At 38.3% G+C, this 15,057-nt stretch overlaps 4 protein-coding genes across 5 annotated transcripts; 2 read left to right on the top strand and 2 right to left on the bottom strand.

Annotated features, from left to right (window-relative positions):
- Window positions 1-84: 84 nt before the first annotated feature.
- zdhhc16a (zinc finger DHHC-type palmitoyltransferase 16a) lies at window positions 85-6,906 on the bottom strand. 2 transcript variants are annotated; one of them, XM_027141940.2, is made up of 11 exons: window positions 6,772-6,906; window positions 4,827-5,071; window positions 4,506-4,700; window positions 4,323-4,411; window positions 4,216-4,244; window positions 3,719-3,852; window positions 3,494-3,589; window positions 2,269-2,345; window positions 2,027-2,150; window positions 1,650-1,720; window positions 85-1,037 (listed from the first exon to the last, which is right to left on the bottom strand). In XM_027141940.2, the coding sequence occupies exons 2-11, from the start codon at window positions 5,052-5,054 to the stop codon at window positions 935-937; spliced, it is 1,146 nt and encodes a 381-aa protein (XP_026997741.1). In that variant the 5' UTR covers window positions 5,055-5,071; window positions 6,772-6,906; the 3' UTR covers window positions 85-934. The 2 variants fall into 2 exon arrangements, with proteins under 2 accessions (XP_026997741.1, XP_047668190.1); XM_047812234.1 differs by having other exon boundaries at window positions 6,777-6,906.
- On the top strand, window positions 6,801-8,555 carry mettl18 (methyltransferase like 18). Its single transcript, XM_027141941.2, has 3 exons — window positions 6,801-6,906; window positions 7,211-7,427; window positions 7,559-8,555. The coding sequence occupies exons 2-3, from the start codon at window positions 7,245-7,247 to the stop codon at window positions 8,435-8,437; spliced, it is 1,062 nt and encodes a 353-aa protein (XP_026997742.2). The 5' UTR covers window positions 6,801-6,906; window positions 7,211-7,244; the 3' UTR covers window positions 8,438-8,555.
- A 603-nt stretch (window positions 8,556-9,158) lies between these two features.
- Window positions 9,159-11,894, bottom strand: pgam1a (phosphoglycerate mutase 1a). Its single transcript, XM_027141942.2, has 4 exons — window positions 11,619-11,894; window positions 10,809-11,083; window positions 10,447-10,627; window positions 9,159-9,850 (listed from the first exon to the last, which is right to left on the bottom strand). Exons 1-4 carry the CDS (start codon window positions 11,755-11,757, stop codon window positions 9,681-9,683), a joined length of 765 nt encoding a protein of 254 aa, XP_026997743.1. The 5' UTR covers window positions 11,758-11,894; the 3' UTR covers window positions 9,159-9,680.
- Window positions 11,895-13,532: 1,638 nt separating this feature from the next.
- marveld1 (MARVEL domain containing 1) lies at window positions 13,533-15,046 on the top strand. Its single transcript, XM_027141943.2, has one exon. The coding sequence runs from the start codon at window positions 13,960-13,962 to the stop codon at window positions 14,446-14,448; it is 489 nt and encodes a 162-aa protein (XP_026997744.1). The 5' UTR covers window positions 13,533-13,959; the 3' UTR covers window positions 14,449-15,046.
- The last annotated feature ends 11 nt before the right edge of the window (window positions 15,047-15,057 follow it).

Raw genomic sequence — 15,057 nt, 5'->3', positions numbered from 1 at the left:
GCATCTGTTTTGGCGCCTAAGACTTAAATAAATGAGACCAAGATTTTATAATACATTTCTTCCACAATGAAAAAGCAGCAGCAATAATAATAATGTTTTTTTATTATTAATTTATTTTTTTAAATAGTGGTCATATATTTGTTACAAAACGCTTCAAAAAATGTAATAGTGTCTGGCAAAAGAAACCCACCACCATGTCCATATGGTTCTTTAAAAATTCCATAGACAAAATGTTTTTGATAACTACATTTTCCCCTCACTGAAACAGCAGCCTTTGGGTGGGTGTAAATGCATATAAAGAGAAATATCATGAGTATAAAACATGAACAATTAGTCATCATTAAGTGACACAAATCAGCCGTAACATTAAAGCCGCCTGCATTATAGTTTGTAGGTCCCGCTTGCACCCTCCTCTAGTCATCACAGTGTGGCCCATGTCAAAGTCAGATCCTTACACATGCCAATGTTTCCTGCTTCAAACACATCAATTTCAAGAAATGACTGTTTACTTGTTGCCTAATATACCCCTTGACATGTACCAGTGTAATGAGATAATCAGCAATATTTGCTTCACCTCTCAGTGGTTTTAATGCAAGAATGTTGTGTAAAGTTTTGATATTTAAGGGAGCACAGCTCCACAGTATGTACCAGTTCATCCAGATCCGGCCTCTGGATGTGCACAATAGCTAAAATATAATATCATCATCATCATCATCATCATCATGTTAAAAAAAGAAATATTCCATTATTATTATTCCATTCCATTATTATTAGAGACGTATCTTAGAGAAAAGGCAGTTTTTTCTCTTCATGTCTTTTTGTTTTCACATGTCCCTGTGTAAATCTGGGCTGACATGCAATATTATGGATCCACACCCAAGCAGTGACCTGTGCTCCAACCTCACATGAATATTACATCTGATAACACTCAAATTTAGACTGCCATCATGTCTTTTTTAATCGGGTAGATGTCCCATGTCAGCCCGTCACCATAAGGACTGTGTCCAGAAGGCAGCAAAACCCGAGTTAGCCAGTGACTGTGAAGAAATAATACAACACATAATATTACAGTAGAGACATAAAAACGCTCTGTGTTAGACTATTTTAAGACTCTTATGACTAAGATCTTCAAAAAAGCGTTTTGCTACAGCCATCATCTAATCACATTCTGACCATATCACATAAAACAAGTCTAAACTAACAATTACTTTATAATAAATCGATACTTTAACTAGTCTACATAGAGCAAAGTATCATTTTTAGCTTAATTAAAGGTCAGATTACATGTTTTATAAAACCTTTTGTTCAAGGAAGGATAAACAACAGTCTAAAACACTTCAGGATGTTTAATAAAGGTTTGTCTTAGCGACACACTGATAAATTCTATACATACATGTGAGCTAAACAAATCTACAAAAATGCTCTTCATACTTCATGAGCATTTGTTTTTCATTAAAAAAAGAAACCATTTTTCTAAGTCTCTCTAATTCTGCTCATAGCCAACACACGCTAGCTCTCCTTACAATTGCCAATAGGCCTTTTTTTGTTTTTTGGTTAAATTGTAATAAACAATTTTTAATTCAATTGATCAAAACTGTCTGCTTATAATAGTGTCTCTTATCGCAACTGTGCTACGTAAAACATCCTACCTTCTCTTCTCGACTCCAAAAAACACCTTCCAGTTGTTCAGTTTCCCATAGTCGAATGGATTCTTATAATTCTATCATGAGAGAAAAAAATAAAATGACCTTCACAACAAGGACATACTGAATAAATGTAATTTAACATCATGTTCTCCTGGATACACTTGCAGTAGTGTGGTATAATGTATATAGTGGAATCCACATCTTGTGCGTGTTATGAGTGGATATGTGTGTGTATACACATCAGCCTCTAACAGTACTAAGCATTACTCTACTTATATTTACAGATATTTTATGATTCCAAGAGAATTATTTTAGTTACTAAGCATTACTGAGCAAATAGCATTGACTTTTTACATGTGTGTGTGTACAGATTTGTATACTTTTCCCTGCTTTGCCATGCGTTTGGCCTCTTTATTGTTGATGTGCCTCTCAATACTGGTCTCTCCACAGGAGATGAGCACAGCATGCCACAAGGTCAGGGCTCCTAAAGCAACGGCTACTGTGCTAAAGGTCATAAGACACATGCGCTTAAAATCAACAAATGATTCTACTTTTCAACCAAATATACATACTGCAGTGTGTGTGTGTGTGGGGGGGGATGTCAGGAGGTCAAGCAAATTACCTAGTAAGCACCCACATGTAGATAATACTCTTATGAAACATCCGGTCCTTAAAAGTGTAAGATGCTGAAGTTTCACTCTGATCAACAAAAGCAAAATATGTTAGACTGCGTAAAGCAATAATTCATATACTTAGATATAGTACAATGACGAATAATTCTCATCTCAAATCTAATCACCTTTTTTGTCACCATTTTTTTTTATTAAGACTTTTGTTCTGAGGCAGATTTATTCGTATTGACCTCCTATCTCTCTACTGGCAGATTCTTTATTTCAGAAATAAATGCGAGAAATAAACAAAATGCTCTGCTAACAGAACAGAGCCAGAAATGAAGCAGTTTAAAAATGGCTCTAACGAGAAAAGCTTGAGAAATTCACCCACAATCAACATTTATATTTATTTACTAACACAATTCCACAAAAAAGTCCACACACACACACACACCTTTCTGTATCACCATGCCACCATTGGTTGCTATTATGTAAATGATAATTGACTCAAAAAATTATTTAAGTGAAGTAAAATAGATGATGTGAACGTAAGACTTTGAACAATAATGTTTCACAAATTTATCCTGTAACTCACTGAATTCAATGTTTCACACAGTTGTAAGATGAAATTAATTAACAACATTTGTTTCAACTAGGAGAAATAATAGCAATGAGAACAATATTCTCTTTCTTGTCCACAAAATAAATAGCTTTGTCAGTTCGATGCACAAAAGTAATGGTTTCTTTTTCATATTAAAAGCACATGTAGTTTCTTCTTGCTGTGTTTTTACTGCTGGAAGTTTCAGGGGGAAAACAATATGAACTGCGTTCAGAATCTGAAACAGTTTTAAAGTAAGTGCTAGTAGTTAAATTGCACTTGTTAAGACGGTTGAAAGCAGGTGTATAACCTCCACTGAGAAGGAAACATGGAAGAAACCAGAGGACACTAGTTCATAGAGTTTATATAAAAAATAAATAAAAAAGAGGTGATTCCATGAAATTGGTCAAAATAATTATTGCACGATAGCCTAAGGTTTGTTTTAAAATAGTTTTGTAGATATTTTCTTATAAACTAGTACCCTCGTGTTGCTTCCATTCTTTATGCATCCTGCAGGCAAAGTGCCAGATTAGTAAGAAATCAAGATTACCTTTAACCTTTAGATGACTTCAGAAACACCAAAGTGAGTAAAAAGCCACATTGGGCAGTCAGTTACAAAGCCCTCTGTATCATAATACCTTCTGAGATAGAGTTTCTTGAGGAAGGATTCCTATGAGCAGACCTACACCTGTCACTGGAACACCCTGTTTTTCCAAGTCCATCTGCTTCATGTGCTATTGAAGGAACAGCAGAGACAGAATTGAATTGGCCCGTTTTTAGTAGAAAAAGAAAAGAGAAGCACCAGCACAGAACCAGCCTATGATACACTCATGGCTTAATAAATGCCTAAGCTGTAGCCTTACGTCTAAAGCGTGATACGCATCGGTGAAGAGGTTACGGCCACTGATGCTGCAGTAGATACAGCCGAGTGTCATGTAGAGACAGAAGGAGAAGAAGTAACGGTGGTTGAAATGACCAACACAGTTGTTCAGCCAAGCTGAAAACTGACAGTTAAGGTTAATAACTGAATTATCAAAGCAAATGGAAGCAAAATTCAAAGTTCAAGTCAATCACCATATTGCAGATCAGCTATTAAGGTTGATGTATTAAAAACATCCTTATTATTCAGTTTATAGTGACATTTAACCTTACGGATCGCCTTGAAAAATAAGATGTCTCCTGTTATTGTTTGCATTACAGCAGTTCTTTCACTCCTTAGGGAGAAAGTGCAAAGTGCAAAAGTCTGCGGTCATGAATTACTGAGACTGGAGACTCCTTCCACCAATGAATGTTAAATAAACAGATTCCGTCAGATTCCGACTGAAACGGGACTGATGCTGAATCTTTCTGAAAAGGATACGACAGTGATGGTCCATTTTCAGTATACACCTGCAGCGATAAGGCAGCATTAATATCACGCTCCAGAACACATGACTGATTTGCTAACATGCATTGTACAGTTCTTACGTTTTGCAAATGCCACAGTGATGAGTTCTTGCTGGTTTGGGCATTATACACTTTTTGCAGACGGACACAAACGCAATGTCAGTCTTCATCTAAACAAATAAATAAACAATAGTTACATTTTCAGTTAGTTATGAACGGGACCATTTCATTAACTTTCTATATATTTGTTTATAAGTACTGAACCTTTGGAGGATGTCCAGGAGACGTCGTTGTGGCCTTGTAGTAGTGGAAGACAATCATCACTAAGTTCCAGTGTCCGTAGCATACGTGCCATACTAACCAACCAATAGGATATGTATTCAGAGCCAAAGGGAGGAGGCCCCAATATGCGACTAAGAGGACAGAACTGGTGAGAACTATCACTAGAAACACAAAGACCTTGAAGAAAAGGGAAAAAAATTTCAAAAAATAATAAACACAAATCCTACAAAAGATTAGGAACCAATTTTGAATTGTTACAGAATAAAAAACAATACATTAGTTTTGTGTCAGTGCCAGGCTCACCATCCCGAACCAGCGGGTGATAACATCTACCATCCAGAAGACCGGCTCAAATAGGGAATCGGTCACGAGGTCACAGTTTAGGAGAGAGTTGTGGCAGAGGGAATTCAGGAGGAGTCTGGTGTAGCTCAGTGGCTCCCGCAGTCTCCGAGGCAAGCGGTTGCGATTGCGCCTGGAGCAGCTGCGCATCCATCGCACCAACACATGCACGGCACAGGAACACAGACGCATCCTGACCTGTGAATACACTGGAAATGGTATCAGCAGGGTCATAATGTGTCCTTACCATGACCTGTACACCCCTTGTCTTGTCTCTATTATCATATACAATGAAACAGGTCAAATCTCTGCCATAATTCGGTGCTAGAAAATCACAGAATATGGTAAGAGAGAAAAATTGCTTTAAATCCTTTAAAGATTTAACAGAAAAAAAATCCTATTTAAAATACCATTGTAATTGCATCAAAGTGTCTTCCTGTCACGCCAGCATGGTGCACACAGTAATAATGTCCTGACAAAAGTTTTAAGTTAAAGGTTGCCTCGATTATGTTTGTGTGCACACTCTACTATTAAACAAAACCTGCAGTTTCTTGCACTCAAGCATTTACACTGTGAAGGAGAAATACAGTATGCAGCATCTTTAATTTGATTGAGATGGCCTGAAGTCTTCAAGTAAGATGGCCTGAAGTCTACAAGTAATTGCTCACCACAGAGAGCAATTAGATCACTTGCAAGAAGCCTTTCTGTGGGACTTGTAAGCCAATTAGTGAGATGTATTTAAGGATGCAGTGGTGCTGATGATGGCCTGAAATGCTGAATCAGTATCAAAAAGGATTTAATGTACTCGTCAGGTCGAATGACAATGACGTTAAAATGTATGATGTGAACTTAAGTAGGACAGTAATGACTTTAAGCCTTAAAAAATTCCTTAAAGCCTAAATCGCTGCTGTTTCATGTAATTTGTAAACAAGGAACAACAAAGAAAGCAACAAAGCAACCATGTGACAAGCAACAATTACTCAGATACAGGCACAAGAGACAAACTAGAACCGATACAAGAAATATATTTGATATATTTTGAAAAATAAATCCATGATCAGTTCAACCCCAGCAGTTTCTCTAATCCATGAAATAATTGACTAAAAGCTATGAAGTAGTCTCTAGTCTAGCAGATCATCAAATCAGATTAATGGCATTTATTGTCAAAAGTAAAAACACAACTGCTCTATTGTATCTTCTCTCATTTCTTGGATAAACGAAGCCAGATGAAGTAAATAAATGAAACCGACTGCACTATACTCAATGGGGTATATGAAAAAAAAATAAAATGTGCTCTGAAAAAAAATACTTCCAGGGCGTTAATACTACTTTCTCTGGATTACTAGGTTATGACAGATGTTTAATCCGCAAACAGTGCCTTTGCATTCTGGCAGATTAATGCAAAGCATCGTACTGCGCATGCGCTGTTCTTTATTTCACGCTATACAAGAAACCGTCAAGAGTGACGTCACGTCGTATTGTGTTCATTTGTTATATTCATATTTACATTTGATGTCTTTATACGAGATCTTTTCTTTATTTACAACAACCAAACAAAAGGTCAGAGATCAGACAAGGTCTGAAAATGAAACGCTAAGTATTTGAATTACACTAAATCACTATAAACAGGCTAAATATGTGATAGCAATTCCTGATATTCTTCATTCCGCACAGGGCGTGAGCTGTAACATTAACAAGACTTATCTCAATCATTCTATAATGAATTAATACGATTTAGTAGCAACTTATCGTTACGTTAATCTCACAGAACATAAAGTGCACCTCAGGCTGATCTGTTAAAGTAAACAAACCGCTTTTAATACCTGACACCTGACAAGAAACACCAAGCGAAGGAGATGAAATTATTATTGTAATGAATCTTTTACAGATGTGTTCTCCGTTGTCTCACCTCACCTGAGTTTGTTGCTCTGTTGACAGTGTGTGGTCAGCTCATGATGCTCCTGAGGTAAATAACCGCAGACATGGAGATAATGTAGCCGCTTGATCCGGAGCTTGTAGCTTTCACCGCTCGCGAGGCTGTGGGCTGGAACCGCGGTGGATTATGGGTAATTTATTTATTTGTTTATATTTTTGTTTGTTTATTTGTTTATTTAACTACGTTGTACGTGATATTGTTCCAAGGATAGTAACACCATGCTCGTAAGGTAGTGGTACATACATAATGTATTGTAACAATTATCAGGTTACATTCTGTGTCTCAATGTGACATCTGGCAGTAAAATAAAAACGAATAAATACAAAATAAAAAGGAAGAATAATAACGCCCTCGAAAGCCAAACAAACCGTTCCTAAAACAAATCCGAATAAAATAAACGGTGAATACTTTCCTGCCAACTTGCTTCCGCCGAAAAGCATTATGGGATGTGTAGTTCAGGACACACAGCAACAACGTGCACGTCAAACACCCGCTGCACGGTTATGGCATTTAGTTTTAATTTTGATATTTCATCGCGGTTAAAGCAGAACTGTAACAATAACAGCACGCTGGATGAGAAAGAAGAAAATGAAAATCAAGATACGGCGAAGAACCAAAGCCAGGTTGAAGTAAGTAGCCAGCTAGCTGCATTTGTGCTAGCATGTCTCCAGCTATATTCATATTTATGGTAGCTTAGCTCTCTAAATGTTGATTTCTCTAGCTTTATAAGGTATAAACTTTATAAACTTTCCATATACAGGAGACCAGTGCACCTAAGAAGGTGAAGGAAGCTCAAGAGCATAAACATGCACCAGATCTTCTCTCCAACATTGAGAACTCAGTCCCTGAGACAGTCACTATAGGTTCATTACCACCTCTTCTTTACCTCAACGAATCTGTTTTTGAGCAAACTGCTCCTGAGCGAGACGATGCTGAGGAGGTCCTGTCTCAAACCATCACCCAAAACACTGATCTTATAACCGGAGTGTATGAAGGAGGACTTAAAATCTGGGAAGGCACCTATGATCTGCTCGAGTATATAGATGATGAAGGGGAGATGTTCTCTGGAAGAAAGGTGTTAGACTTGGGCTGTGGAGCAGGGATCCTTGGCATTCTTGCATTAAAGAGAGGTGCAAGCAAAGTCCACTTCCAAGATTATAACAGCACTGTGATCGAGCAGCTTACAATCCCAAATATATTCCTCAACTGTGAGGAAGAGGGTGGTGAAGAGAATAGAGGAGATGAAGATGACAGCCCATCACCTAAACGGATATCTATGGAGAAAAATCACACACTCGTAGATCGGTGCAGTTTTTTCTCAGGGGACTGGGTTTCGTTTCTCTCACTGATACAAAGTCAAGATCCCACATTGAAATATGATTTGATCTTTACATCAGAAACAATCTACAACACAGATTACTATCCTTCTCTTCATGATGTGTTTCAGAAACTGCTTTCTGAGCATGGTTGTGTCTATTTGGCAACCAAGTCTCACTATTTTGGAGTTGGAGGTGGACTGTATTTGTTTGAAAGGTTTGTGGAAGAAAAAAATGTATTCCAAATCAAATCTTTAAGGGAACTGGATCAGGGACTTAAAAGGCACATTGTTTCTTTGAGGTTCAAGAAATCTCTCTTGTAGTACTTTGTGCTTGTAAGATCAATATGACACAAAGGCTGTCATTATTACAACCTTTAAGGAAAAGTCATTCCTTAAATGTATTAAATATGTTCACAATTAAATGCTTGTAATACAACTAGCAATTCTGGTGCTGTATTTTGTGAGTAATTAGGGGTTAAACATAAGTCTGATTTTTTCCCCCTCACTTGCCATTTATGAGCAGAATCCAGTGCAACGCAGCTATATGGTGCATTCCTGCAGAGTTATGGCAGTTTCGCTGATTAAAGATTGAAACTAACAAATCTTTAAATGATTACACATTAATCATACTGATCAGCATGCAAATCCTTCAGGGTGGATTTGTCCTTTCAACTCTGCATGTATCTATGCTGCCCTCTTCATATTGTATTACTAAACCTCACCTTGAAGCAAAGGGTTGCAAACATCTAATGGGCAAGTATTAAATGTAGTGTTCAGCAGATTTTGTCAATTATTTCCAGTCCATCACAGCTTGGGTTTGATTTCTAGGCAGGGAACAGTCCCCTGCACAGAGAGGTTAACACTCAGTCCCAGTCTTAAGCCCAGATAAATCAGGAAGGCTATTCAGCATAAAACCAGTGCCAAATCGAGAATCAGATGATCCATTCTGATGACCCCAATCAAGGAGCAGCCAAAGAACATCATGTAACTTTGAAACATGTACAACAATAAATATAAAAAAAATTGTCCATCACACTTGAAACACAGGTGTATTACACTTTTATTGGGCTTCTACTCAGTGCAGCACTGAAAAACAATTCATTATATTAGACTATTTAAATCTTTACAACCTGAAACAGGACAAACCTTTGAACAAAACTACATTGTCTAAATTCTTTTCAAAGTGCTCAGCATCCAAAGACACGACTCATTTAAAAGAAGCCATTGATATTAACTTTCAAACCACATTCTGATGTTACAGAACCCCTTGTCTAAATGAAAGGTCTGATTATTTATTACACTCTTCTAATCCAGTAAACTAGTCTTCCTGTAGCCTACAGCTCAGCTTTCTGGTCCATAACAAAATACACAAGCATTTGGTTGAAGGTTGTTGAGATGAATTGGTCTACAATGGTGTTTTGGTCAATAAATACTTTTTAGATATAATTTCAGTTACATGTACTCAACTAACAATGTGACACCAAACATGCACTGAATCATGGTGTTATGAGTTTAATAGTAGAGATTTTCAGTGCTTTTAAACAATCAATCTATGGAAAATCAACTACTTTTTGGCCTTTCCCTGTGCGGCTACAGCCTCCATGGCCTTTCGCACGGTTTCCTCATCTCCCAGAAACTGCATAGGCTTGATAGGCTTCAGGTTCTCATCTAGTTCATAAAGTATGGGGATGCCTGTAGGGAGGTTCAACTCCATAATGGCTTCTTCTGACATATCTGTATGGGGGGAAAAAGTGGATTCATACATACATGAGATCAACGCACAGATATAAGCGTGAATGCTTGCTCTAAACAATTAGAAATACCTTATTTATTAAACTGCAATCAAATTTCTTGTAAATGGTTTTCAGGCTCATTTACACAATAAGTATAGTATTCATGAAAATCTATATATAAATATATAATAAAGTTGGTAAAACTTTGTTGTTTGTGATTTAAAGAAAGTCCAAAATAATGACAAATTAAATTATTCAACTAAACAGAAGAAGACGACAGAGGAAATGTGAGGAGTGTGTTAGAGGAAGCACTAAACTGACTAAAGTTGCATCACTGGAACATTAAGCACACTCCTCATAGTGCTTATTTTGTTATTTTCGGCTTACTGTGAGCTTTGCCTTAATGGAGTTTTTCTAACATGCACATATGGATATGAAGAATAGGGTATGACTGAATTTTCTCCTTTGGATTGGCCTACAAAAACATTTATACAAAACTGAAATCTATGCTGAAATCTATGTCTCCACATCTATGATTCTATTATAATGTATACATCACAGCCAGAGTTCACATATAGTTTGTGTTAAGGATTGTACCTTCCAGATGCTTGACTATACCCCTCAGGCTGTTGCCATGGGCAGCAATCAGCACCCTCTTGCCCTGTTTAATCTGAGGGACGATCTCTTCGTTCCAGAATGGAAGTGCACGAGCAATAGTGTCCTTCAGGCTCTCGCATGAAGGTAGCTGGTCCTCGGACAGGTCAGCATAACGCCGATCCTGCAGACAGATAAGGTGTAAAACTCTTTGCCGGCAAGCTCTCAGCTCCTAGCAGTCTACTTATGCTTATGCTACTTATGCTTTCCAACATACGGGATTCTTATCAGACCGTTACACAATACAGTTCAACTTTGAACCATAGCACCCATGAACCATGCTTCAGAAATATACCCAGGCTCACCTTGCTAATAACACTGTAGAAGTCATGGTCTGCCTCCATAGGAGGAGGTGGGATATCATAGGATCGCCTCCAGATCTTCACCTGTGCCTCACCATGCTTGGCAGCAGTCTCAGCTTTATTTAAGCCAGTCAGACCACCATAATGGCGCTCATTAAGACGCCATGTCCTGTGCACAGGAAGCCACATCTGGTCGATGCCATCCAAAACAAGCCATAAGGTGCGGATGGCTCTCTTCAGAACAGAGGTGTAACAAATATCAAACTCAAAGCCAGCATCTGAAAAGGAAAAGGAAAAACGTATTGCATATACATAGTCTGGTTAATTCTCTAAACAGTTTACATGATTTGAGACTTGGTATGCTAGAGATTATGATCCCAGATCTTTAGCCATGTGATTTATATGATTGAGTGAACAGGCTATAAAAGGTTCGGCACATGAAAGGGAGCACGTTCAAGTCTGCACGTTCACTGCAGACCAGACACGCCTTCTTCGCGCTATTGGCTGGCTGTAAGCAAGCGGAGGAATCTGATTGGCTCGAATAGAAGTAACCCGTTTGACGAAACATAGCGGAAGACAGAAAGACCTGCACTGAATTTGTGAATAGCGAACGTAAAATGTCAAGTTTCAAATAAAAAAAAAACGTGTCCATCAACGTGTAATCTTGAAAATGTGTTCACAATAATCTGATAGCAAGAAATCAGAACTAAAACAGCAACTTTATAACAAACCGCCTACTGACGGTGTATTACAGTCATTACAGCTGTATCCCTAGCATTAGTAATTCAATGATACACATTTAACACCACAAACCTTTTAAAGCATCTCCGCCTCTCTTTGCCTCATGGATCCCGGTGTCGCTGAGATCAGCATCGAACCAGCCACAAAAGCGGTTTTCCTGGTTCCAACAGCTCTCCCCGTGGCGAATCAGCACTAATTTATGAGCAGCCATTTATATCCTTTTATACCTTTTTAAACAATAAACTGTTCCTGTTCCGTGCAGTTACCAAGAGCACTTCACAGCACTTAAGCTGAAATCATGCAGGTTGTCGACCTCTACCAAAGAGCTCAGGATCCACTGTCCTAGAGCTCTGGTTGGATGATTAACAGATTTGCGTCACTTTCCGGTCAGAACTCCACCAATTAGAACGGCACTTCTTAACGTTTCCCCGCCCCGTTTTAGTTGCTGCTGCAACCTAATATTTCAATTGCCTGCCTGGTAGACGTCAGATAGACCAAAGCAATGAACGCACGAAGGCTGTGATTCAAATAATATTTATATTATTATGATAAATTATAATTCTATTGCTGTTTACAGCACACTTTTATAGCACACTATACGTTGCTAATAATCAGCCTGAAAACAATAACCCCACAATTAAACACAGAAAATTAAGTGACAGAATATGTTTTTATATAAAATTCTGCTGGTCACAATTTTTATGTCACGTGCAAATCTGTTCGGAAAGTAATCTACTGTATCGTGAACTCCTTTAGCGTGAAAACACGGCACCGAAACTTTTCCGCCAGAGGTCGCTGTTGATTAACATAAGTAATGGTGTCTAAAGTTGTTCCCATAAATACACCGTTGTATGGAAGACATTTATAAAGGGTCCATTTATCAAGATGCTGTCTGTATACATCCGATGGAAGAAAGTCAACAAACATTTGGTCAGAGACGGTTGTATCAGGTGATTATACAAGTGAAACACCTTCAAGATTTTGTGTGAATTTAGGATGATTTCTCAGCTTGATTCACAGGCAGAAACAAGACAAAAATTATATGATAGCCAAAAGCTAAATAAATAATAATAATAAGAAGATGATGAAATCACAGAATCAGTAGTATCATGTGATATTTAGATTAAAGAGACTACAATGCCCTTTTCTAAACAGCCATTACAGAATAACAGGCAGCGCAGCCCTACAATTTGTGCGTTTTGAGCACAACTGTAACAATTATCCCTCTTGAAATATGTTATGCATAACATATCAGACCCTGCAGTGTGAGGTGAAGGCTCTGAGATGAAGGCCTTAGGTTCATTCTGTTACCTGGTGAAGAATATAATCTATGTAATCAGGATATTATATTTGTTTAAGATGTGAGACCATAGACGTAGATTGTAAACTTCCAATATAGTAGTATGCTTCCTATTAAGTTCACATTATCACTGTCAATGAAAAACTCACCTCTCTTTATGCTTAATGGTGGTATGTTCCACCTCATGCACATAGCTGCTCCCAACAAAGAGTCTCTTTAATAAGAGGACTTATTTGGTTTTATTTTGCAAACTCAAGCAACTTCATAATAACAATACAACTACTACTGCTGCTGCTTCTGACTACTGCTGGTGAAGCATTGGTGCTTCACAGTCTGTGGAGTTTCACATGTCTGTGTTGATTTCCTCCAGATTCTCCCAGTTCTCCTCCTTCCCCAAATATGTGGCAGTAGTTTGATTGCCAATTTTAAATTGGCCCTAGATGTGAGAGTATGTGCATGCACTGGTGTCCTATCTGAGGCGTATTTTCGTCTCATGCTCAGAGGTTCAGCGAATGGCTCAGGATCCACTGTGACGCTTACCCGAATCCTCTCCTGTGCTTAATGAAGTTATATGAATGATGAATGTTTTTTGTATTCTTTTGCACATGGTGTCCACATATCCAAACTGTTTAGTGACATTAATATAATTTGATGTTGCAATCAGTCATGTGAATGTCTTATAAAAACCTGGATTTTTTTTTTTCATATATGGGATAAATCAAAATGTTTATCCTCTTCCCCTTCTTCCTTCCTCCATGGCTGTGGGTGTGACCATCAGGCAGAATGATGGTTAGGGTTTCAGCCAACCCTCTGTTCTGTGAACCTCCTCCTGTTGCTGCTGGAAGTAAAAGAGGGGGAGGGAGACTAAGTCTTCCAGCTGCCACAGAGGAAACGGAAGGGACGAAACAGAAAACTAATTTCAAAACTTCAAGTCTATGCTCAAGCATTGCTCTCTGAGATCTTCTTCTTCTTCTTCTGAATCTTTTACAGACTTCTTTTGGAAATTCCACATTTGTTTCTACCTTTGTTGCTAATCTCCAGTTGTTTCTGTGGTTGTTGGGAAAAAAGTCTCCACCCTAAAGAGAAGAAAGACAACTAATCCACTGTGAGGAGATGTCCCCCCAGCCACAGGTGACAAGGAATTTCCAGGAGTTCCTCAAGAGCTTTTTGGGGATTATACGGATCCTACAGATTCTCCTTGGAGCTGGTCTTTGGGTCACTGTTGCCACCAGCAAGTATGAGGGCTCCGTTCACTTTGTTCTCTTTGTGGCCGTGTTCTTCTGGCTTCTCACTCTCGCCCTCTTCTTTTTCACTCTGCTGAACAAGCAGGACCTTGTCCCCATCCTAGGAGGAGAGCGGTGGCTGTTAACTAATGTGATACATGACATTGCTGCTACATTGCTTTATTTGTCTGCAATCGGCATCATGATCTACAAAACGTCGAAGAACTCCTTCTGCAATTTGCCACAGTACAAGCACACATGCTTGTACACCGTCTACCTCACTGGCTCTGTGTTTGCCTGCCTGACTGCCAGCGCCTACCTTCTGTCAGCCATATACGGCTCCTGCAGAAAGTGCCGGGGTGAGCAGACAGTTGTGTAAAAACCCATGGGACATATGAGGGATGGGGGAGGGACACTTCTTTTCTCAGAGAGCCCTGAGTTGGAGAAAAATAGCCCTTGTCCAGGTTGCACACAGCTGGCTTATGGAAAAAAGATCTTTCCTTTTCTATTAAAGCAGAGGGTTTGATCCCTTTGTCTCAGGCTTCCAGGTTGGTTGATTTTGTATAAAGTAATTTAAACTCTATATCTTCATCAGCCACAAAAAATATGTATCTTCTTTTATATTTTATGTTTCTAGCTACTCAACAAGTTGTGTAACAGAATTCAAAGGCTTCTTTTTATCATTCCTGTTACAATGACAAGCCAACAAACAATCTAATATGCTATGTCTGTAGCATTTATTTTACTTTTTGTAATGACTGAACATGCATAAATTACATGTGTTGGTTTATGTGTACAGATTCTAGCAGAATAAATAATGCCATGTCAAGAATGTCAATGACAATACCCTTTGCTTAACATGCGCAGATGAGCAATGCTATGTAAAATTGTCCATCTGCAAGTATTTATATTTCACACAAAGTAACTGTCAGGCTGAATAAATAATGAATAAAAAATAAATGATCACTTGAAACTCATCTCTGTCAGT

The sequence above is a fragment of the Tachysurus fulvidraco genome, chromosome 4 (genome assembly GCF_022655615.1).
Source record: "Tachysurus fulvidraco isolate hzauxx_2018 chromosome 4, HZAU_PFXX_2.0, whole genome shotgun sequence".
NCBI lineage: Eukaryota > Metazoa > Chordata > Actinopteri > Siluriformes > Bagridae > Tachysurus > Tachysurus fulvidraco.
Note: the sequence above shows the minus strand (reverse complement) of the source record. Positions and strands in the feature narration are given on the sequence as shown.